At 47.8% G+C, this 23,848-nt stretch overlaps 1 protein-coding gene across 4 annotated transcripts in view; it reads right to left on the reverse strand.

Moving 5' to 3' along the window:
• Nucleotides 1-22,353, reverse strand: part of TK2 (thymidine kinase 2) — a 38,835-nt gene extending 16,482 nt beyond the window's left edge. For 2 of the 4 annotated variants that reach the window (XR_008494623.2, XM_054453783.2), the window contains exons 1-6: nt 22,104-22,353; nt 21,133-21,164; nt 14,021-14,095; nt 9,146-9,199; nt 3,561-3,650; nt 1,180-1,253 (exon numbers count right to left, since the gene is read on the reverse strand). Coding sequence is in view for 3 of the 4 variants with exons in the window: in XM_054453783.2 (XP_054309758.2) it covers nt 1,180-1,253; nt 3,561-3,650; nt 9,146-9,199; nt 14,021-14,095; nt 21,133-21,164; nt 22,104-22,353 (575 nt within the window). In the remaining variant the exon portion in view is untranslated. Of the gene's footprint in view, nt 1-1,179; nt 1,254-3,560; nt 3,651-9,145; nt 9,200-14,020; nt 14,096-21,132; nt 21,165-21,263 lie in introns of all 4 variants that reach the window. The other 2 variants (XM_054453784.2, XM_063655247.1) reach the window with 2 other exon arrangements.
• Between the last annotated feature and the right edge of the window lie 1,495 nt (nt 22,354-23,848).

A 23,848-nucleotide genomic window follows, 5' to 3' on the forward strand; every position in this document is an offset into this window, starting at 1 on the left:
AGGAGTTCAAGACCAACCTGGGCAACATGACGAAATCCTGTCTCTACTAAAAATACAAAATAAATAGCCAGGTGTGGTGGTGTGTGCCTGTAGTCCCAGCTACTCGGGAGGCTGAAGCGGGAGGATGGCTTGAGCCTGGGGGACGGAGGTTACAGTGAGCTAAGATTGTGCCACCGTACTCCAGCTTGGGTGATAGAGCCAGACCCTGCCTCAAAAAACAAAAACCAAAACCAAAAACGAAACAAAGACTAACAAGGTGCTTGCCCTATCTAGACAAGGTGGTCGGGGAGGGCTGGGAGACAGGGCATTTAGGAAGACAGCTGCAGATTAGAGTGGGAGGAAGGGCCTCCAGCGCTGACATTCGAACAGCTCTGCGAGGGAAGGACAGCAGTACCCCAAGTTCACGGCAGGGACAGGTGGGGTCTGCAACCCATTTCCCCAAGACCCCTAGAAATCAGCAGTCTCTGAGCACAGGGATGGAGGGCCCCATGCCTGAGCCCTTGGCACTGACGGGCCACCAGAAGCCCCTAACTAGGTATATATCACAGAGTCTGCTCTCATGAGGGAAGCTTTTAGCGAAAAACACAACAAATGCGACGCACACCGTGCGTCTGACTCGCCCAACTCTCCACCCTTCCCTTTAGCCTTGCAACATGCTGTGTAACTCACTGGACCCTCCCACCTTTCCACCCTGGGCTCATGTGACCATGTGACTTGCTTTGGCCAATGGAATGTTAGTAAACTTGTAGCAGAGGCCTGAAAATATGTCCTTGCATCTCTGCTGTTGCTTCTACCCTCTGTCACCGTGAGAAGTGGACACCTGGGCTGGTTTGCTGGTCCCAGAAGGAGGGTGACAGGCAAGAGGAAAAGAGATGAGCCACCTCCAGTCACCCTTGCTTAGGCTATCCTACATCGGCTGATCCCCAGACATCTCATTGAGCCCAGCCAAGGTAAGCAGAGCTGCCTGGTGACCACCCTGGCTGACTGGGCAATGAATGCAGATAGAATGCAGATAGCTGTCTGCCATGAGGATTAGTGGCTGTTTGTTACACCGCATTGCTATGGCAATGGATAACTGATACAACAGCAGGTACTCCATATCTGTCAAATAAACAAGTTTCTATTTCATTTTGAAAAATTAGTGGTTTAATAAATTATCAATTACGCCAACTACAGTACCTTCTATACAGGTTTTCTACAAAAATGTATCTTGCACTGTGAATCGACCTCTCCATCAACCGTACAGATGACACCTAAAGGAAAACAAAAAGAGAATCACTAACTCAGGGGAAGAGGAGACAGCCAGGAGGCCTTGAGAAATGTCTGTTACTCCCCCTGCCTGGGGACTTTGCTGAATACGAGAATCAAGGCGGCAGAAAGAGTGAAGCAGGAGGACCTCCTCACTCCCCTGCCAGGAAGAGAAGCCACATCTGCCACCAGGCTCAGGCTGTGTCCTCCTTACACTCTGACCTACCCCACACCCCAAAGGTGCATGCATGGCCCAGCAATGCCGAGGCTGAGGGTTCATCTGCAGCCGCCTCTTTGATGAGAGGTGAGTCTCAACTGGAACACGGCCAAGCCCTGGAGAAACCATCCAAAGCTGTCCACTTGAGGCAACATGCGGTGACTATCATGGACCTAAATAGGGTGACTTTGCTTAAGCAGAGGGACCGCATGCATGAGGTACAGCCCCATGAGGGTCGGGTTGGGGGTGATGTTCTGGGGGCTCTGCCCATGGATACTCGGAAGAACGATGCCCAAGAGAGAGGAAGACAGCCTGACAGTGCCCCTCTCTACCAGGATGCTCAAACCCTCTGCAGACGATCTTGCCCTTTGTCCAGCATTCCTCTGGGAAGCAAGAGGCGCCCTCACCCTTGATACCAGGCAGACAAACACTACTCTCACTTGGCCATGGCCCACAGCACCCATGGGACCTGGGCCAACAAATCCAAGGCAGATTCAAAGCCATAACCCAGGCACTTCCTCCCTCTCCCTGCTGTCCCTCTGTCCATCCATCCTCTGTCCAACCATCTTCCTTTCCATTCTTCCGTCCTCTCTTTCCTTACTTCCTAGCTCCCCATTCATCCCTCTGGTCTCCTTCTGCTCATCCTTCCTGGTCTGTCCATCTCTCTGCCTCCTGAGGTAGATTTCCTTAAATAGAGGAGCACATTTACATCCCTTCCTATTCAAATATCATTAGATACAACTTAGGTTTGCAATTGAGTGCCTGCTCAGGAAAAGCAGATTAGCAAAGGCAAAATGCGCTAACCTCAGATCTTTTGATTTGTGGATTTGTGTCATTTAGACAGATATCTGGGGAGATGGAAATTCTTATTCACCAAAAAGGTCCCGCTCACATCTTTCAATTTTAAAAGACAGACTTACAGAAGAATGGTAGCTATTGTTGCAGGTACCCAGACTGGGATTGAACTGTCCAGCCCAGCAGCTGTGCCAGTGTTAACTGGCTGTAGGGATAGTCTGTCTCCTTCATGCAGAGCCTTAAAGCTGGCATCGTAAGTTGTGCTTACAGCTTTGAAACATAGGTGCTGATCAGGACCTCCACAGCCCCCTTTCTTCTAAGAGACTCTGTCTCTAGATGCATCCTCACTGATGGAATAGGCCTAAGCAGCCATGTTTGTGCCTTGGTGTCCTGTCCCCAACACCTGATTGAACCAGGGCTGGATACCTGACCAAAGCTGAACCAATCAGATTCTTTGTCTCAAGAATTTGAACTAAGAGCCAGACCCCATGAAGGTTAAATTAGTGGTTCTCAAATGTGAAAACAAACAAAGCATGCATTCAAGTCACCTGGAGGGCTTGATAAAACACAGATTGCTGGGCCTCATCCCTAGAATTTCTAATTCAGCAGGTCTGGGATGTGACTAGAAAATTTGCATTTCTTTCTTTTTTTTTTTTTTTTGAGATGGAGTCTCACTCTGTCATCCAGGCTGGAGTGCAGTGGTATGATCTCAGCTCACTGCAACCTCCGCCTCCTGGGTTCAAGCCATTCTCCTGCCTCAGCCTCCCAAGTGGCTGGGATTATAGGCACACACCACCACACCAGACTAATTTTTGTATTTTTTAGTAGAGATGGGGTTTCACCATGTTGGCCAGGCTGGTCTTGAACTCCTGACCTCAGGTGATCCGCATGCCTCGGCCTCCCAAAGTGCTGGGATTACAGGTGGGATTCACCGCACCCAGCTGAAAATGTGCATTTCTAACAAGTTTCCAGGTGATGCTTCTGCTGCTGGTCCAGGGACCACACTTTGAGAAGAACTGAGTTAAACAGTGTTGAGCCCAGCAGTGGTCAGGTCATAAAGATGTGAGCTCAGAATGGTGGCGGGGGCACCACCTGGCTGGCTGAGGTTTGTGGGTGGGGGCACTAGAGGCTGGTCAGAAGAGAACCAAAGGAGCCAGAGACCTTGGCCCCACACAGAGAGGCCTGCACAGCACTGAAGGCCTAGCCTGGCTTCCTTGTGAAGTTTCCCTTCCTGGCAATCACATATCCCAAGTCTGAAGAAAACATTTAAGAAGGTTGAAACTGAGCATCTGAAACGTACCTGAGGACGAGTATGCCTGTCCAGCATGGTGAGCTGCACATAAGTCTGTAGCGTAAGGCCCCAGCGAGAGGCATCGTGGTACATCAGGCCCTGCAGAAGGGAAAACACAGCACTTTCCATCAAAGTGGCATCTGCAGGAGGACCCTGGTCTCACAGGGCACTGAAGGACAGCTCAAGAAACCAACACAGGCAGGGCTGGGGCTGGAGATGAACCCAGCATGATCATAGGGCTGTTACAGCAGGGTGGACAAAGGCAGACACTGAAACAATTATAGGACAGTATGGTAACAGCTATAATAGGAGCTTATGGAAAGTTTCCAAGGGACCAGAGCAAGTAGGCCAGACAAAGAAATGAAGGGCATCCAAATTGGAAAGGAAGAAGTCATCTTAACCTTGTTCACAGACAACACAATCTTACACTTAGAAAAGCTTAAAGACTCAGGCCATTATCCTAAGCTAATTAATGCAGGAACAGAAAACCAAATACTGCATGTTCTCGCTTTAAGTGGGTATTTATAAGTGGGTACAATGGGTACTCATGGACATAAAGATAGCAACAATAGACACTGGGGACTCCTAGAGTGGGGAGGAAGGGAGGGGGCAAAGGCTGAAAAAGTGCCTATTGGGTACTATGCTCAGTACCTAGGTGATGGGATTCACTATACCCTAAACCTCAGCATCATGAAATATACCCAGGTAACAAACCTGCACATGTACTCCCCTAAAAGTAAAATAAAAGTTGAACTGACCAAAAAAACAAACAAACAAACAAACAAACAAACAAACACCTTAAAGACTCCACCAAACAACTGTTAGAACTGATGAACCAACTCAGTAATACTGCAGGATACAAATCAACACATAAAAATCAGTAGCAAGTATATACACCAACAGTGAACAATCTGAGAAAGAAATCAAGAAACGAATCCCATTTGCGATAGCTACAAAGAATATAAAATACCGGCCAGGCACAGTGGCTCATGCTTGTAATCCCAGCACTTTGGGAGGTTGAGGCAAGTGGATCACTCGAGGCCAGGAGTTCAAGACCAGCCTGGCCAGCATGACGAAATCCTGTCTCTATTAAAAATACAAAAAATTAGCTGGGTGTGGTGGCGCGCACCTGTGATCCCAGCTACTCTAGAGGCTGAGACATGAGAATTGCTTGAACCCAGGAGGCAGAGGCTGCAGTGGGCCAAGATCGCACCACTGTACTCCAGCCTGGATGACAGAGTGAGACCCTATCTCGAAAAAAATAAATAAATAAATAAAATACCTAGGAATCTATTTAACCAAAGAAATGAAAGATCTATACAAGGAAAATTATAAAACACCGATGAAAGAAATTGAAGAGAACACACACAAAAAAAGAGATATTCAACACTCATGGATCAGAAGAACTAATACTGTTAAAATGACAATACTGCCCAAAGCAATTTACAGATTCAATGTAATCTCTATCAAAATACCCATGACAGTCTTTGCAAAAATAGGAAAAAAAAAATCCTAAAATTGACATGAAACCACAAAAGACCCCAAATAGCCAAAGCAATCCTGAGCAAAAAAAAAACAAAGTTGGAGGCATCACACTGCCTGACTTCATACTGTTCTCTATAGTAGCTGTACTAATTCACATTCCCACCAACTATGTATGAGGGTTCCCCTTTCTCCACAACTATCGCCTGTCTTTTTGATAAAAGTCATTTTTTTTTTTAAACAGTCTTGCTCTGTCACCCAGACTGAAGTGCAGTGGCATGATCTCAGCTCACCGCAACCTCCACCTCCTGGATTCAAGCGATTCTCCTGCCTCAGCCTCCCAAGTAGCTAGGATTACAGGCATGCACCACCAAACCCAGCTAAATTTTTTTGTATTTTTAGTAGAGACGGGGTTTCACCATGCTGGCCAGGCAGATCATGCCACTGTACTCCAGCCTGGGCGACAGAGCGAGACTCCATCTCCAAAAAAAAAAAAAGTTATAAGAGAATAATTTGAATGTTTCTAGCATAAAGAAAAGAGCGCTAGGTGCAGTGGCTCATGCCTATAATCCCAGCACTTTGGGAGCCCAAGGCAGGAGGATCACTTGAGCCCAGGAGTTAAAGGTTACAGTGAGCTATAATTGTGCCACTGCACCCCAGCCTGGGTGATATAGCAAGACCCTATCTCCAAAATAAATAAATAAATAAATAAATAAATAAATAAGTTTTAAATTTTAAAAAAAGTTAAGTTCTTTAAGATCATCTTTAACAAATAATACTTTGGTTTGAATGAATCCCCCAAATTTCATGTGTTGGAAACTTAATCCCCCATGTGGCAGTATGTAGCAGGTGGTGCCTTTAAGAAATGATTGAATCGGCCGGGCGCGGTGGCTCACGCCTGTAATCCCAGCACTTTGGGAGGCTGAGGTGGGCGGATCACGAGGTCAGGAGATCGAGACCATCCTGGCTAACGCAGTGAAATCCTGTCTCTACTAAAAAATACAAAAAATTAGCCAGGCGTGGCGGTGGGCGCCTGTAGTCCCAGTTACTTGGGACGCTGAGGCAGGAGAATGGCGTGAACTCAGGAGGCAGAGCTTGCAGTGAGCCGAGATCGCACCACTGCACTCCAGCCTGGGCCACAGAGTAAGACTCTGTCTCAAAAAAAAAAAAAAAGAAATGATTGGATCATGAGTACAGAGCCCTCTTGAATGGATTAATCTATTCACGGATTAATAGATTAATGGGTTATCTTACACTGGTGGCTTTATGAGAAAAGGGAGAGGGACCTGACCTAGCACGCTCAACTCCCTCACCATGTGACACCCTGCACCACCTGGGGACTCTGAAGAGTCCCCACTAGCAAGAAAGCCCTCACCAGATGCACCCCTTCAACCTTGGACTTCTCAGGTGCCCTAACTGTAAAAAATAAATTACTTTTCTTTGGAAATTCAAAAAATAAAATCACCAAGGAACATGCGTTCAAGTCATTAAGTGAATGGTCTTTGAGCCCTCTGTAGTCTGTTCTCTATCCAGCCACAAGAGTGAGTCTGTGAAACCTAAATCAGTTCTTGCCACTCCCCTGCTCAGAACCTTCCAGTGGCTTCCCATTGCATGCGGAATGAAATCCAAACCCTTATCACGGCCCACAAGGCCTTCTCTCATCTCCTACCACTCTCCCTCTGGCCTGGTTGGCTTCCAACCACATGAGCTTACTTAGCATTCTTCAAACACACCAAGCATGGTCCCATCTCAGAGCCTTTGCCTCTGCAGCACCTTCTGCCTAAACACTCTTCATCCAGATATCTGCAGTGCTCACACCCTCATGTTTAAGCATCTTATCATAGACACATTCCCTGGTTATCTCATGTAAAACAGAAGCCAACCCGCCTACTCAATCACTCTCCATCCCTTCTAGATGCAAAACACTTCATGCTCCAGCGTACTTGCTAAGAAACCTGTTCTGCTCTTTTCCTCATTTTTAAATTAATTTTATTTACTTTTATTTCTTTTAGAGATGGGGGTCTCATTATGTTGACCAGGGTGGTCTCAAACTCCTGGCTTCAAGCGATCCTCTGATCTTGGCCTCCCAAAGTGCTGGGATTATAGGCATGAGCCACCACACCCAGCCTTTTCCTCATTTTCGCTTTTCATTTTTCTCTTGGTGCAAACTAATGAAACTCCAGTGCTCTTCATTGAGAACTGCAGACTCCTCTGACTGCAGTTGAGAGAAAATCTCATAAAGGCTAGGAGAAACACTCCCTCTTGCCTGATGGCCGCAGAAACAGTCACCTTTCTGCATCAGAAAACCAATTCAGATAAAGTGATGAATTGAGATTTTTCACAAAAGTATCGATCTTTCTTTTGGTCTAGAGTGGAAACTTATATAAAAATAGCTACTTCTATTGTATTTTTTATTAGGAAACTCTCATTGAAAAGGCTATCTGTACCAAGGACACTAAGACTTCTGAGGCTGTGATTCTGTCCTGTGAAATGTCACTTATGATCCCTAACACCTGCAACTCTAGCTGTCTTACTTAATAACTGAGCCTGGGTTCCTCCTTGGCTTCTAGAGAATATGAATGTTACAGAGGTTTCTTTGTTATATCCAAAGAAGATGACTGGTATTCCATCTTCTCCCGAATGCACAGAGAAGAAATTCTTCTTGTCTCTGTAGGATTCTTTATTGAAAGACTGAAAGGTTTTGCCTTATTTAAGAAACATCCTTTCACCTACTTTAGTTTTCTTCCTAGGCCCTACCACCACCCACCAGATTATATGTTTGTCTTCTGCCTCCCCACACTGGAATATTAGGGGCAGGAGAGCAAGGGCTTTGAATTTATCACTGCCATATCATCTAGAACAGTGTCTGCCACATGGCTGACATGCACTGCATATTGGTTGAATGAATGGATGAATGCACAAGCCCCTACTAAGTGCTAGGCAGTGTGCCTTGGTTTTAGCAAATAACAGTGAACAAAGTAGCCACAGTCCGTGCTCCTAGTAGAACTCAGAGTCTAACGAACCACACAGGAGATGCCAATTGTGTTGCTAAAAATCAGGGGGCATGGCCGGGCACAGTGGCTCATGCCCGTAATCCCAGCACTTTGGGAGGCTGAGGTGGGTGGCTCATGAGGGTCAGGAGATGGAGACCATCCTGGCGAACATGGTGAAACCCTGTCTCTACTAAAAACACAAAAATTAGCTGGGCATGGTCGCGCGCACCTGTAGTCCCAGCTAGTCAGGAGAGTGAGGCAGGAGAATCGCTTGAACCTGGGAGACAGAGGTTGCAGTGAGCCGAGATCGCGCCACTGCACTCCAGCCTAGAGACAGACTGAGACTCCATCTCAAAAAAAAAAAAAAAAAAAAAAATCAGGGGGCAGCACAGGCTTCCAAGTCCATTTACTAACTGTGTGACCTCAGGCAACTTATTTAAGTGCAATTTCCTAAGCTGAAAAATGAGACTCATCATCCCTACCTCACGGGATGGGAGCTCAGAACCAACATCCCCTTCTAAAGCTCTCTCTTGCAGGACCCAGATTCTATCCATCTCTTTCAAGCAACCAGAGCAGAACCTCGAATTGGGGAAGGTGAAGGAAGGGACACAGCACACTACAGCCCCTGTTGCTAGGTTTGCCCTTGGGAAAGCAGGTTGGCGGCTTCCAGGTAAGCCAGAGGTGGCCCCTGCTACCAGACAGGGCCAAGTTGCAAACCCAAGTCAGGGGTCCACCAAGGATCCTGGTTACTTAGAGATAGGTCCTGGGGGGGTTAGGCCTGAGAAGTCCCGGGTTCTGATAGGTTTCTTCTAGGGGAGGGGAAGGCTGGAATGAGCAATAAGAAATGGACACCCCTAGTGGCTAAGGTCGGCCACTGGGAACAGTATGGAATAGCTGACGGGAAGTCCCTAGGCTCTGTGTACAGCCACTCAGGCCTCAGAGATCCTTGACCTCAGAACACCAACATGCCACCATTTTCTGCTTGTCCCTCCCTGGTCTTCTCCAACTCAGTTAAGAGCGCAGAGAATGCCTGGGCAGGCTCAGGCTCAGGCAGAGGCACCACCATTCTCAGGTGCTTAAGGGAAAGCCAGGGGTTCATGCAACCAACAACCCACTCACCAGAGGATTGTGGCCACGGACATTTCTCCACTTGGACACAGGCTCCGTTAACACCTGGAAGGAAAGAAAACATCACAGCTACTGTTTTTCTGTGCTGAACCCTGTAAAAGTGTGTGTTGAGGGGAAAGCGAGGAGAGAAGGGAGAAAGAGAGAAAAAGACTATCCAAATTTGGGTGCCCAAGGTAGGCCAAAATAGCTGACAACCCCCGTGAGGTCACAACTCTATCTAGACACAGCTTCCTCACATTACTTCCAGAAATGTCCTGAGAATAACTCTATCCATCCCTGTACCCAATGTGCCAAGCATAGGTACATCCTACCTCTCTATTGCCCTGGTAGCCTCCCCAAGGTCAGAGCTGGCTCTGTCCATCTCTCTTCTGTGTATTCTATCCCAGCCCTGCCTGCCTCCCACATCAAGCTGGCAGGTGGGTGGGAGAAGCCAGGAGGGACACTGGACAGGGCTAGGCCTTGGCAGGCCACCTGCCTCCATTTCCTGCCTCTGATCACTGCACTGGGTGCGCTGGCTGCTGAGAGTCCCTGTTTCTTTAGTACGCTTCCTGTCTCACTGGTTTGGAGGCATTCTTTCCCTCTGGTCCTGTTTGTACCTTTTAGGATGACTGCCAATTTCTCCAACATCCTATGTGTTTTCAGACACATATCAGGATCTCTGCTGGGCATTTCTAGAGCCTCCATCTGTGGTCTAGACACACAAATCTGGGACAACCCCAGACTCTGCTAGAGCCTTTTTGGGTATGCAGGTGTGTGCTAGAAAAGATTTAAATGGTGTTCTTGGGGCCAAGATCTTCAGAGTGCCAGGATCCATCTGGGAACTTTCAGAGTACATGTGAGAAGGGGCCATAAGTGACAAAAGACCAATGGCAGGCAATGCATGGAACTCTTGAAAAGTAGCCACCCTGGCTGGGCGCAGTGGCTCACACCTGTTAATCCCAGCACTTTGGGAGGCCGAGGCAGGCAGATCACTTGAGGTCAGGAGTTCAAGTCCAGCCTGGCCAACATGGTGAAACCCCATCTCTACTAAAAATACAAAAATTAGCCGGATGTAGTGGCACATGCCTGTAATCCCAGATACTCGGGAGGCTGAGGCAGGAGAATCACTTGAACCCAGGAGGCAAAGGTTGCAGTGAGCCAAGATCACACTACTGCACTCCAGCCTGGGTGACAGAGCAAGACTCCGTCTCTAAAAAGAAAAGTAATCACCCCCCACCCTTCACTCCTGACCTCAAGTGATCCACCCTCAAGCAAGACACTGTGTCTTTGCTTACATTGTTTCTTCTGACCAGCATTCCCACCCCATTCCACTTCACATCAACTTTCATCACATGGAAAACTCCTATACACCCTTCAAAATCCAGTTCAAATATGCCCTTCCCCTGCCCCTCTCAAACCCCCTCTCCTTCTTCTAGGTCTTCTTCCTAGCCCCTAAGTAGCATACACAGCACCACACAGGCCCACCAGAGTCTGGGTCACAGGCAGCCTTGCTCCCCGACCCAGCTCAGGGGTGCTCCATCCATAGCACTGTCACCCAACAAACATTTATTGAGTGCCCACTGTGTGCCAGATATCCATGCTAGGCACTGAGGATACAACAGTAGCAAAACCAGCCCAGCCTCTGCCTTCACAGAACCTTAAGCCTACCAGGGGAAGCAGACATTACTCAGGTAATCACAGAAGCCAACACGTTTTCAAATCCAAAGAAGTGGTATAAAAGAGAGGTACAGAGAGGCCAGGGGATCCTCCATCAGGAAGCATAAACTCGCTGGGAAGGTCAGGAGACACAGAGCTCAGATCTGAAGGGAGAGTGGTCTTCCTAAAGCCAACAAAGCTCTTCGTACCACAGAACCAAACAAGGGTGTGGCCCCTGGAACCAGACAGCCTGGGCTGGGATCTGGCTGTATCCAGGCTGGGATCTGGCTGTATCACACACTGGCCTAGGGACCCTGGACAAGCCACTTAACCTTACTGGGCCATGGTTTCCTCATCTAAAACTGTGGTAAAACTGGTACCTACTTCAGAGGGACTACTCTTGTGAGGATGAGATCATTTAGTATTTACGATGAACCCTCAACACAGTGTTGGGCAAATAGCAGTATACTCATTGGATGTTAACTATCATTGTTGTTAATCGGCTCCAAGGTCTTCAGTGAGACTATAAGCACTTCTAAAGTGCCATTAAGAGTCATATCACTCAGGACAGGGGTCAAGAGTCCCCAAGACCCCCCTCCTCCCCAGGTTTGATGATTCATGAGAACTCACAGGACACAGCACGCAGTCATACTCACAGCTAAGATGGATTACACCGAAAGGACACAAAACAAGATCAGCAAAGGGGAATGGGCACGGTGGCTCACGCCTGTAATCCCAGCACTTTGGGAGGCTGAGGCGGGTGGATCACTTGAGGTCAGGAGTTCGAAACCAGCCTGGCCAACATGGTGAAACCCCATCTCTACTAAAAATACAAAAAAATTAGCCAGGCATGGTGGTGGGCGCCTGTAATCCCAGCTACTTGGGAGGCTGAGGCAGGAGAATTGCTTGAACCCGGGAGGCGGAAGTTGCGGTGAGCCGAGATCATGCCACTGCACTCCAGCCTGGGTGACAGCGCGAGACTCCATCTCAGAAAAAAAAAAAAGAAAGAAAGAAAAAGAAAAAAGGATCAGCAAAGGGAAAAAGGGCAGGCACAAAGTCTGGAGGAAACCAGGCACAAGTTTCCAAGGTCCTCTCATAGAGGAGCTGCACAGTACACACGGAATTCCCCAGGCAACAAGATGTGACAATACGTGTGAAATGTTGTCTAGCAGGCAAGCTGGCCTGAACCTGGGAGTTCAGGGTTTTCATCAGCGCTCAGCCATGCAGGCAACCACTTCCTGACATGTACCAAAATTCCGGACTCCCAGGAAGAAAGCAGGTGTCAGCATAAACCATATTGTTTGCAGAAACAATTTAGGCAGGGAGCCACTGTTATCAGTTAGGAATGGTGAGGGCCCTCCCAAGATCTAAGTTTCCAGATACCAGCCAAAGACCACCCTTGCAAGCAGGCATTTCTAAAGGGCAGCAGTCTTAGGTCTGCTATGTTAACTCCTGCACAGCAGCACATGAACGCAGCAGGACAAGGGCTATATAATGTTTATTATTATTTTTATCCAACTATATATATTTCTTTTCTTTTTTTTTTTTTTTTTTGAGACAGGGCCTCACTCTGTCACCCAGGTTGGAGTCCTGGCTCACCACAGCCTCAACCTCCTGGGCTTAAATAATCCTCCCACCTCAGCCTCCTGAGCAACTGGGACTACAGGCATGTGCCACCACATCCAGCTAAGTTTTGTATTTTTTGTAGACATGTGGTTTCGTCATGTTGGCCAGGCTACTTCTCAAACTACTGGGCTCAGGTGATCCTCTCCCTTCAGCCTCCTAAAGTGCTGGGATTACAGGCATGAGCCACCACACCTGGCCATACATATATTTCTAGCAGAAGTAAAAACAGGAAAGGAAGGGAAGAAGGAAAGAAAATGACTATAAAAGTATAGAAATTGTAGCTTCTGCAGTAACAAAAGAGAGCCATCAATACAGAAGATTATACCGCTAAAATCTAGAACAAGGAAGACAGGTCAATGTCTTAGTGTAGAGATGATTCTTAAACATCTCTGAGGTTAGTTTTAGTCACTAGGCTTTAAATGAACTAGACATTAAATTAATTGCCTATGCATAGTAATACCCACTGCTCAGACATTGCTATCTCAGATGTCACACTTCTAGCCCTGCTCAATAGCCTGTCCTTTCTTCTTACCCACGTAGACTCTTTTCCTAACCAGACTTTGGGGCAGTCAACACTTGCACTGTCCAATAGAGTGGCCATAAGCCACAGGCAACTATTTATTAAGACCTTGAAATATGACTAGTCCAAATTAAGATATGCTATAAGTTACACTTATTTTACAAATACAAATAGTTTGAGCATCCCTAATTGAAAAATCCAAAATCCTAAATGCTCCAAACTCCAAAACTTTCTGAAAACCGATGACACTTCAAATGAAAAATTGCACACATCAATACTTAACACAAACTTGTTTCATTCACAAAATTATTTAAAATATTGTATAAAATTACCTTCAGGCTATGTATATATGAAACATAAATGAATTTCGTGTTTTGGCTTGGGTCCCATCCTCAAGATATCTCATTACGTTTATGCAAATATTCCAAAATCTGAAAAATTCTGAAATCTAAAACACTTCTGGTCTCAAGCATTTCAGATAAGGGATGCTCAACCAGTATCATATTCCAAAGACTTAGTATAACAAGATAGAATGCAAAATAGCTCATTGATGATTTTTGTATTGATTAAATGTTGACATGATCACATTTGGCATATGTTATGTGAAATAAAATGTCCTTTGTATTTTTTGTGGGTTTTTTCTTTTTTTGAGACAGGGTTTCACTCCTGCTGCTCAGGATGCAGTGCAATGGCGTGATCTCAGCTCACTGCAACCTCCGCCTCCTGGGCTTAAGCAATCCTCCCACCTCAGCCTCCCAAGTAGCTGGGGCTACAGGCACGTACCACCATGCCTGGCATATTTTTGTAGAGATGGGGTCTCGCCATGTGGCCCAGGCTGGTCTGGAACTCCCGGGCTCAAGCAATCCACCTGCTTCTGCCTCCCAAAGTGCTAGGATTACTGGCTTGAGCCACTGCACCAGCCTCTTTTGTTTTTTTAATGAGGATATTAGAAATGCTAAATTACACCTGTGGCTTGCACTTGTGACTCAAATTATAGTCCTATTGGACAAGGTTAGTCCACACCCTCTATAAATTATCCCATCAAGCTTTCTCGGCTTCCTTCAAAACTAGCATGGAGGTCGTACCTCAACATCTGTTGCATTGGAGAAGAATTCCAGGCATGTCGTCTTCCCACTTGCAATATTGCCCTCGACACAGATCTGGCAAAAGACGAATGCACATTAGAGCCAGAACTCAAGCACCCAGGGGAACATCAGGGAATGATGGCTAGGGAAAGGGCTCACGTGAGCAGCATAATTGGTTCAGTCCAAGACTTTCACATGTAAACCAAAATCCCTCCTCAGGAAACTGGCAAGGTCTCATGGTTAATAATAACAGATAAGTCGATCCTCCCCGAGTGGCAGGCTCACGTGGTCCCCCAAGACCAGACCCTCCTTTACATCAACTCCTAAACCATACACAGCTTGTCTGCCCAGCCCAGCTCTGCCCTTCCTTAGTTCAACCCCAGAGACTATTGGATTTTAGGCCTAAGTGTCCTGCCTCCTTAACGAGAGCTTAATCAATGGCTTTGAGGCTAGGAAACACATATATGTTATCTAGAACAGAATTCACTGCTTTACAGAAAAAAAAAAGCACTTGGTCACTGACTGGAAACCATTAAGAAAGGGGAGAAGAAAAAATGAGCAAGGACTTTGTTAAGCACCTTGTCACAGGCCAAGCCCTGAGACAGGTAACACACCATTATCACATGTAACCTCACTGAAACCTGAGAAGGGTTAAGTCCTAAAATTTTTCACAGAAAAGAAAAATGAGGCTTGTAGAAGACAATAAAGCAAGGACAGCTTGAACCTAGACTCTGCTCACACTGACTGCACCTGGGAGGGAAAGGGGGTCATGGCACTAGTGGGAGGGGCCAGAAACAGCCTTCTGGGGTCTACCTATACCAAAGACCAAACAGCATCCTAGAAGTAACTCATCTTAGGGAGAGAAGGTATTCCAGGCAGCAGTTCTCAGCTCTGGCTATATGCTAGGACCACCTGGGACCTTTTAAAAATCTCTACAGGGATGCCACAGCCCAGACCAATTACACCACAATCTCTGAGAGTGAGACTCAAGCCTCAGTAACTTTTTTTTCTTTGAGACAGAGTTTCACTCTTGTTGCCCAGGCTGGAGCACAGTGGCGTGATCTCAGCTCACTGTAACCTCCGCCTCCTGGGTTCAAGCCATTCTCCTGCCTCAGCCTCCTGAGTAGCTGGGATTACAGGTGCCCACCACCACACCTGGCTAATTTTTTGTATTTTTAGTAGAGACATGGTTTCACCATGTTGGCCAGGCTGGTCTCAAACTCCCGACCTCAGGTGATCCACCCGCCTCAGCCTCCCAAAATGCTGGGATTACAGGCGTGAGCCACTGCACCCGGCCAAGCCTCAGTAACTTTTAAAGCTCTCCAGGCGATTTCAATGTGCAGGCAAGATTGGGCACCATGAGGCTGGAGCAGAGCTTCTCCATGTCTAGTCCACAGATACCTGCTTCAGATGCACCAGAGGAGCTGGTTAAACATGAGGCGGCACCAGGTAGCATCCAGACCCTAAATCAGACTCTAGGCTGGAGCCCTTGAACCTGTGGCCCAGTGATTCTGACCAAGCTCTGCTCAGCCAGGCACTGCTGATGACATAGACTGGCCCAGTGGCTCTGGCTCCAGCAGATGGCCACAGGGAACGGGCAGCTCCAATACATAGAAGACAAACCGTTCCCTGAGAACACGTTAGACATCCTCCAGGGGCACGAGGGGCCCAACCTGCTGCACAGAGGCCTGTTCCTTTGCACTTAGGCTGGAAGCACCCAGAGAAACCTGGGCAACACAGATAACTTACCCAAGCGCCAGACCTGGCTAGGGAAGAATCAGAATTAGAATTCACATCCAGGCCCCTTCTCACGACTCCTGATGGAGCCTCAGTCACACCTCACATAAACACCAGGTCACAGTGGGCCGTCTCACCCCCCACTAAAGTCTCCCCAGCAACTAGAACTCTGTCAGCGGGCGGAAAAGGCTCCTCCTGCCTTGATCCTAACGGGTATCCAGGAGACACAAGGCCACTCTCCCATCCTGGGTCCCTCCCAGCCCACTCCTTTAGAGCCCCAAACTACAAAATGAAACCAAGGGAATGAACAAAAGGGCATGAAAAGACCCCATTAGGGCACTAATGGATTTAATTTTTTTATTGTTCTTTAAAGAAAACTTTTCCTCTTCCTAGATATATAAAAAGAGCTCAACCTAGACATCACTCTACAGAGCCTTTTTTCTTTCCTGTTCATTGCAAGCATTTTAACAGATAAGTCCTTCTCCTAGAAACTTGTTCCTATTCCCAGCATGAAATCCTGAAGAGTTGGTGAATGTCAGGCCCTGAATGAGCTCAGCCAATCTGCCCTCCGGTTTAGAGCAGGCAACGCAGGAAGAATCTCACAAAGTTCCCCTGAAATGGAAGGGAGAACAGGAAGCAAGCAAAGGGAGTCTTTACATTTCTTTTTAAAGTGATGTCTAAAAATATTATAAGAGAAGTGCATGCCCATTGAAGAAAATACAGAAAATCAAAAAGGAGAAACTATCACCCATAATCCCAATACTAAGAGATAAACCCCATGACATGTGAGCATATTTCATGCCAAACATTATTTTCTATACAGTCCTCATCTTTGAGCATGTTTCAACTGCTTATTGAAGGCCTATGCTGTGCCAGGCACTGTGTACTCAGGGCCTCGTTGCAACGGCCAAAGAGCTCATGGGTGTGTGGAGGAAAGCAACAGCAAACTGTGAAAAGGAGATGGTCCCCATGCTGTGGGAGCACATGGCCGGCCTGGCCCAAGGCTCTGTGACTCCGCTACAATTTATCTCCATTTTCCTCTGCTATGAGCCCTTGAGTCCAATTTTCCATCATTATAACTGAAACTGTGACGAGCCATCTATCCCTATTATAAGTAACAATATTTAATCTTTCCTAAAAATGGAAATTAAGCATTCTTGTGCTAAGAAATACATTCTCAGTGGCCAGGCGCAGTGGCTCACGCCTGTAATCCCAGCACTTTAGGAGGCCGAGGCAGGGGATCATTTGAGGTCAGGAGATCAAGACCAGCCTGGCCAACATGGTGAAACCCCATCTCTACTAAAAATACAAAAATTAGCCAGGCGTGGTGGCAGATGCCTGTAATCCCAGCTACCGGGGAGGCTGAGGCAGAAGAATCGCTTGAGCCTGGGAGCTGGGAGGCGGAGGTTGTGGTGAGCCGAGATCACACCACTGCACTCCAGTCTGGGTGACAGAGTGAGACCCTGTCTCCAAAAAAAAAAAGAAATACATTCTCACACACAAGAATGTATGTATGCACGAATATATGCATATGTTTATGAATATGCATATATGTATTTATCAGTTGGATTTCTCTGATCAAACCTTCATTATTACACAATCTCTAAAAGAAGAAAATCAAAATCACTCGTAAATCCCAGCAATCATTGTCATTTGGATGTTTAATTAGAACCCAGGGTTCCAGAGGCAAACTGGCTTGGGTGCCAAAGCCTCCACAGGGAGAATTCAAATATCTTGTCTTATCAAAGACCCTGAGAAATCTGCAGTCAAAAGAAACTTGCCCAAACGTCTAACAACTGGCAAGTGGATAAACAAAGTGCACTACAGCCACGCCATGAATACTATTCAGCTATAGGAAAAAATGACATACTAATACGTGCTACAAGGCAGATGCACATCAAAATATTATGCTAAGCAACCAGGAGCGGTTGCTCACCTGTAATCCCAGCACTTTGGGAAGCCTAGACAAGCGGATCACCTGAGGTTAGGAGTTCGAGACCAGCCTGCCCAATGTGGTAAAACCCCATCTCTATTAAAAATACAAAAATTAGCTGCACGTGGTGGCACATGACTATAATCCCAGCCACTTGGGAGGCTGAGGCAGGAAAATGGCTTGAACCCTTGTGGCGGAGGTTGCAGTGAGCCAAGATCATGCCATTGCACTCCAGCCTGGGCAACAGAGCGAGACTCCATCTCAAAAAAGAAAAAAAAATGTGCTAAGCGAAAGAAGCCAGATACAAAAGATCCCATGCTATATGTTCCGTTTTATATGAAACGTCCAGAAAACGCAAATCCCTAGAGAGACAGGAAGTAGATTAGTGGTCACCTGGGGCCAGAAGAGATTGCAAATGGGCACGAGGTTTCTTTTTGGAGTAATGGAAATGTTATAAAATTAGATTGCACAGCCTGGGCAACATGTAGAAACCCCATCTCTACAACAAATACAAAAATTAGCCAGGAATGGTGGTATGTGCCTGTAGTCCCAGCTACTTGGGAGGCTGATGTGGGAGGATCACCTGAGCCCAGGAAGTCGAGGCTGCAGTAAGTTGTGATTGTGCCACTGCCCTCCAGCCAGACCTTGTCTCAAAAAATAAAAAATAAAAATAAAATACAATTAGATTGTAGTGGTGTTTACTCTGTAGTGCTGTTTACTCTGTAAATTTACTAAAAATCATTGAATTGCACATTTAAAATGGATGAATTCTGTGGTATGCAAATTATAATAAAGCTGTTTTAAAAAGGAACCCAGCTGAATTTCATTTAACATTCAAATAACTAAGGGAAGACACTTTTACCCCATCACACCACAAACTCTCTTACATGCTCCTTGTTAACCCCACATCTATCCCTTAACTAGACTGAGAATTTCGGCATTAATGTTTATAATATTTCTTTCCTGTTTGTTTCCTAAGGACACTTGTTTTTTTTTTCATTTGGGATCATACTTCATATACTTTTGTTGGTTTTGTTATTTTTTTTACATCTTTTACATAGTGAGTGCCTTCCCAGGTCACTAAATGTTTTTCAAAAACACGGTTTTTAATGGCTTTACATATTCCATTATATAAGACCTGTCACAATTTATTGAACTCCCTACCATTTGATTTTTTTTTTTTTTTTTTTTTGAGACAGGGTCTCGTTCTGTTGCCCAGGATGGAGTGCAGCAATGCAATAACAGCTCACTGCAGCCTTGACCTCCCAGGCTCAAGCAACCCTCCCACCTCAGCCTCCCGAGTAGCTAGGACTACTGGTGCATGTCACCATGCCCAGTTAATTTTTTGTATTTTTTGTAGAAACAGCATTTTGCCATGTTGCCCAGGCTGGTCTCAGACTCCTGAGCTCAAGCAATCCTCCCACCTTGGCCTCCCGAAGTGCTGGGATTATAGGCATGAGCCATTAGGCATGGCCCTGTTGGATGTTAAGTTCTGTCCAGTTACTTTATTAAAAAATTTTGTTGTGATACTCAATTATTTCATATTGTAAACTGTGTCATGTGATGGCTGCACATCCACCCAGACACCTTTAACGCTCCGGACATCTCTCCTCACCCACCAACACCAGTCAACCAACCAGCAACGCCCCTGGGCCCTGCCTTCCCACTCAGCTGCGGGCTCTGTGCCATCTCTAGTTTAGTTAAGGTCTCTCCCCTTCCAGTCTGGCCCAGCTAGGCCCTCCACTCGTGGTCGCCCACATCGCTCCCTGAGAGGCAACCTGGATCGTGCTGGGTGGGGGTGAAGCCCTTCAGTGACTCTGGGTTTTAGGACCTATTTGCAGTCCCTCTGCACCTATCCCCCAGCCCTCCCCAGCCACCTCTCTAGGGACTGGCCACAAGCCCAGGCCTGCAGGTTCTCATTCTTCTGTGATTTGTACCTGTTCCAACACTCCTGCCTCAAACTCTGCTCCATCTCCCAGCAGGCAATAAGGCTTCCCAAAGCTCCTCTCAGTCATCAGCCCCCCTACTCACAGCCCCCACATTCACTGCTGTTCTAGTTTCACCATTCTCCTAGTTACTGCTGTCTCCCTCATCAGACAGACCTCCCCCATCAGACAGACCTCCCCCATCAGACAGACCTCCCCCATCAGACAAACCTCCCCCATCAGACAGACCTCAGACTCCCAAATGTCAGGGCTGTTTGATTGCCAGGTGCCCACATCCTAGCCCAGTGCGTCCCATGCAGGAGCTCACAGGACTTGAATGGTTACAAACAGTCCTGAGCCTGAATGCAGGCTCCATACTACTTTCTATGAACTAAGTACTGTGTGTCTGGGGGCACATCAAACCACACACAAAAAGCACAAAGAACAGGCCCAGCTCACATCAATGCTAGCTCAATAATTAATAAATAGCCAGGCACAGTGGCTCACACTTGTCATCACAGCTACTCAGGAGGCTGATGCCAGAGGATCACTTGAGCCCAGGAGTTGGAGGCCAGCCTGAGCAACACAGCAAGACCCTGTCTCTTAACTATATAAACAAACAATAATACATTAATTACCATCCAGCTCAACTTTGCATTTCCCTCCCCTTCTATGGCACTTGCTGGCATATCCTTCTCCTAATTTCAACAAACTTCCACAAATCTCAAGCATTTCAATCCTATGTGATTTCACTACTTCCCAAGAGCTCTCCACCACCCTGAGTACCCTGGGGGCCTGCCCACACTTGTCTACCCTCTGCAGATCCCAGCCATGGTACTCCTGCCACCACTTGCCAAGCCACCCCCTTCCCAGCCACAGGAGCTAGGGACTTTCAGTTCTTTTAAGGAATTGAGCCTTGGTTGGTGACCAAAATATCACTCCCTACCCCAGCCAGCTAAAGCACCCAACATCCCCATGGACACCAATCTGACCCTTCTTTGACCTTCGACCTCACACTAGTCACAGCCCCAGCCCAGAGCCAGCATCTCAAAGCCACCCTGATGACTGAACCCACATCTGTGGATCCTCATTGTTTCTCTCTGATCCCCTGCCCACTCACCAGTCTCAGCACTGGGGGGAGAGGGTGGTGGTCGACAGAGCTTCCCTCACATCTGAGCTGCCCAACCCAAGATGAAACTGACCTTCCCCACAACACAATGAGCGTTTTTCAAATCCTTTCACAATCATCCCTTAAGCTTTAACAGCCCAAATCTACCTGAAGGATACAAATACTTGTGTGCTCCTACCTGTGCAGACTCTGGGGAAAGATACAAGAAATTGGTAACAGAGGTGGCCTTCTGGGAGGGTGACAGACTTCCTTCTCCCTGGAGATCCTCTTGTATTTTTGCTTTTTACTCTGGAATGTATTTTTGCTTTTTACTCTGCTTTTTTCTCTCTCCTCTTCAAAAAAATAAATAAAAATTATCCTAGAGAGTACACATAAAAGAGGGACTTACCACTGATTTTTTCTCTTTTTCCTGTTCTTTATCTACAAAGAAAGGAAATCAGTTTTTAAACTCACTTTTAAATAACTCTCCTCTGCCCTAATTTGCTACATGACCACAAAAACACTAATGTTTATGCTCACTCCGTGGCCTAAAAATATTTTCCATTTTGGGTGCCCTCCGAGGTTGGAGGCGCACACCACCGTCTCGCCGATGTGCCACCCTGGGCTGCAGCTGCAGCTGCGTGGGCCCCCAGTGTGCTCGAGTTCTTTCACTTAGTACATTATACTTTGCATTTTCCACGTTATTTACTTAGATCTTCACAGACCGGATGTTAAGCAAGTGGAAAGGCAGAACAGCCTCCACTCGCCGTGCACGGGGAAGAGTGGGCGGCGGGCGTGGGTTTGGGCCTGGGACCCAGGTGTTCCTCTAGGCCCAGGGAGGGCATCGCTGCCCACCTGCCTCACAGGTGGTTCTGAGGCGTCTCTCAACAGCCATATGGCGGACACCAGAACTCGGGTATAACAGTGACCCGTTTCTGTGTGGGTCCCCACTCCCAGGGAGGGCAGGAAAGCGCCGGGGGCGTAACCCCCCTCCCCCACGCTGGCACCAGAATGTGAGGAGAATCGGCTTAAGGCAGCTCCCAGTCCCCATGGCCCCCAAGGTCGAAAGAATCGGGACAGGAAACGGGTCGAGGGACCGAGTTTGGGCCGCAATGTTCAGAGCGTGTCCATCCTGCTCTTTAAATCCCCTCTCCATCCCAGAACAAAAGCCGGGCGCAGAACCCCATCGCCCCCCGCGCTCGCTGCGGTCTCGCGCCCGGGTAACGGCCGATGGCCGCCCCTGCCCCAGCCGCAGCCGGGGAGGAAATCCCGCGCCTCGGAGGAGGCGCTTCGGGCTCGGGCGGGTTCCGGGAGCCGAGGGGGCCGGGAGTAGGTGGGCGCATAGGGGCTCCTGGGAGGCGGGACCAAGACGCGCGTTACCGGGAGACCAGGCCCCGCGCTGCACCCTCCGCGGCCCGGGGCCTGAGGCCGGGCTCCCCCGGCTTCCCGGCCCAAAGCAACGCAGCGCCCGGGCGGCCCAGCCCCGCAGCGGCCGCAGCAGCATAGCTGGGCGAGCGGATCCAGAGGCCTGGGCTTCCTTCCTGTGCGAGCCGGCGCGGCCGACTGCTCGTCCAGCCCTTGCGCGCCGCCTGGATCCCGGCGCCTGGCCCTTAAAGAGACCCGGTCGCATTTCATCTTCTCAGCAAGAGGAGAAATACTCGAAGGAAGAGGTTCGCCGCTGGCAGCCAGAAGCCTTACCACTGGTAGGACGCTGGCAAAACGCACCCATAACTTGGCAACACTCGGAGGATGGATGGCAAATAATACCAGAGACTGATGGGTTAATTAATGATTGCAGATTAATTGAACACCTTCTGTAATCAGACACCTGGCACACACTCATGATGTCACTTATTCCTCCCAACAACCCTGCAAATAGATATTGTCTCTCCCCTTCTCCGAGCTTGTCCTCAGAGAATTAGGTAACTTGTTCAAAATGGTCAGAAGCAACAGATATAACTCCTTGCTCTACTCTTTCCCCCCTTCTCACTACTGCACTTGACTAGTCTTTTTAAAACATAAAATTTTTTGGCCAGGCACGGTGGCTCACGCCTGTAATCCCAGCACTTTGGGAGGCCAAGGAAGGCGGATCACCTGAGGCCAGAAGTTCAAGACCAGCCTTGGCCAACATGGCGAAACCCCATCTCTACTAAAAATGCAAAAATTAGCTGGGTGTCGTGGGGGGCACCTGTATTCCCAGCTACTCAGGAGGCTGAGGCAGGAAAATCGCTTGAACCTGGGAGGCAGAGATTGCAGTGAGCCGAGATCGCTGCACTGCACTCCAGCCTGAGCAACAGAGGGACACTTCGTTCCCCCCACCGCCAAAAAAAATTTTTTTTTAATGATCAGAAGCGGCTGGGCGCGGTGGCTCGGGCCTGTAATCCCAGCACTTTCGGAGGCCGAGGAGGGCGGTTCACTTGAGGTCATGAGTTCAAGACCAGCCTGACCAACATGGCCAAACACTGTCTCTACTAAAAATACAAAAATTAGCCGGGCGTGGTAGCGCACGCCTGTAATCCCAGCTACTCAGGAGGCTCAGGCACGAGAATCGCTTGAGTCTGGGAGGCGGAGGTTGCAGTGAGCTGAGATCGTGGCCACTGCAATCCAGTCTGGGCGACAGAGTGAGACTACATCCCCCCCCAAAAAAAAAAAAAATTTCAGAAGCATTCATTAAGGGGTGAAGCTAGAATTCCAGCCCATTTCTCTTGCTTTGCAGCTGGAGCTCTTTCCTCTGAACTTTGACAGTTCCAGCGTCTAGACTCTAAACGTACTAGATCCCTCCAGAGGATGCAACCAAATATTCCAACTGTACAGACAAGTAGGGGCTAGGGAGGAAGCATGTAAATTCCATCATACTCAGCAAAAATTCAGCCCAGATGTGGAATCACAGAGTATTAGAATTCAACAGGCCCAGGTCCAGTAACCGGAGCTGTTGCCACTCTTGACTCTGAAGGTTCCAGTGCTTGCGTGGAGGGGTTTCTCACCTCTCCCGGGAGGGCATGATGCTGGCAGTCACCACTAGGCAGGAAGAAGGAAGTCATTTGCCTCTAGATCTGTTGCCTCATCTTGTGCTTCCTGCATACCTAGCAAGTGTGCTCTCCGTAAATAAACTTCAGGATTAAGGC

The sequence above is a fragment of the Pongo pygmaeus genome, chromosome 18 (genome assembly GCF_028885625.2).
Source record: "Pongo pygmaeus isolate AG05252 chromosome 18, NHGRI_mPonPyg2-v2.0_pri, whole genome shotgun sequence".
NCBI classification, from domain to species: Eukaryota; Metazoa; Chordata; class Mammalia; order Primates; family Hominidae; genus Pongo; species Pongo pygmaeus.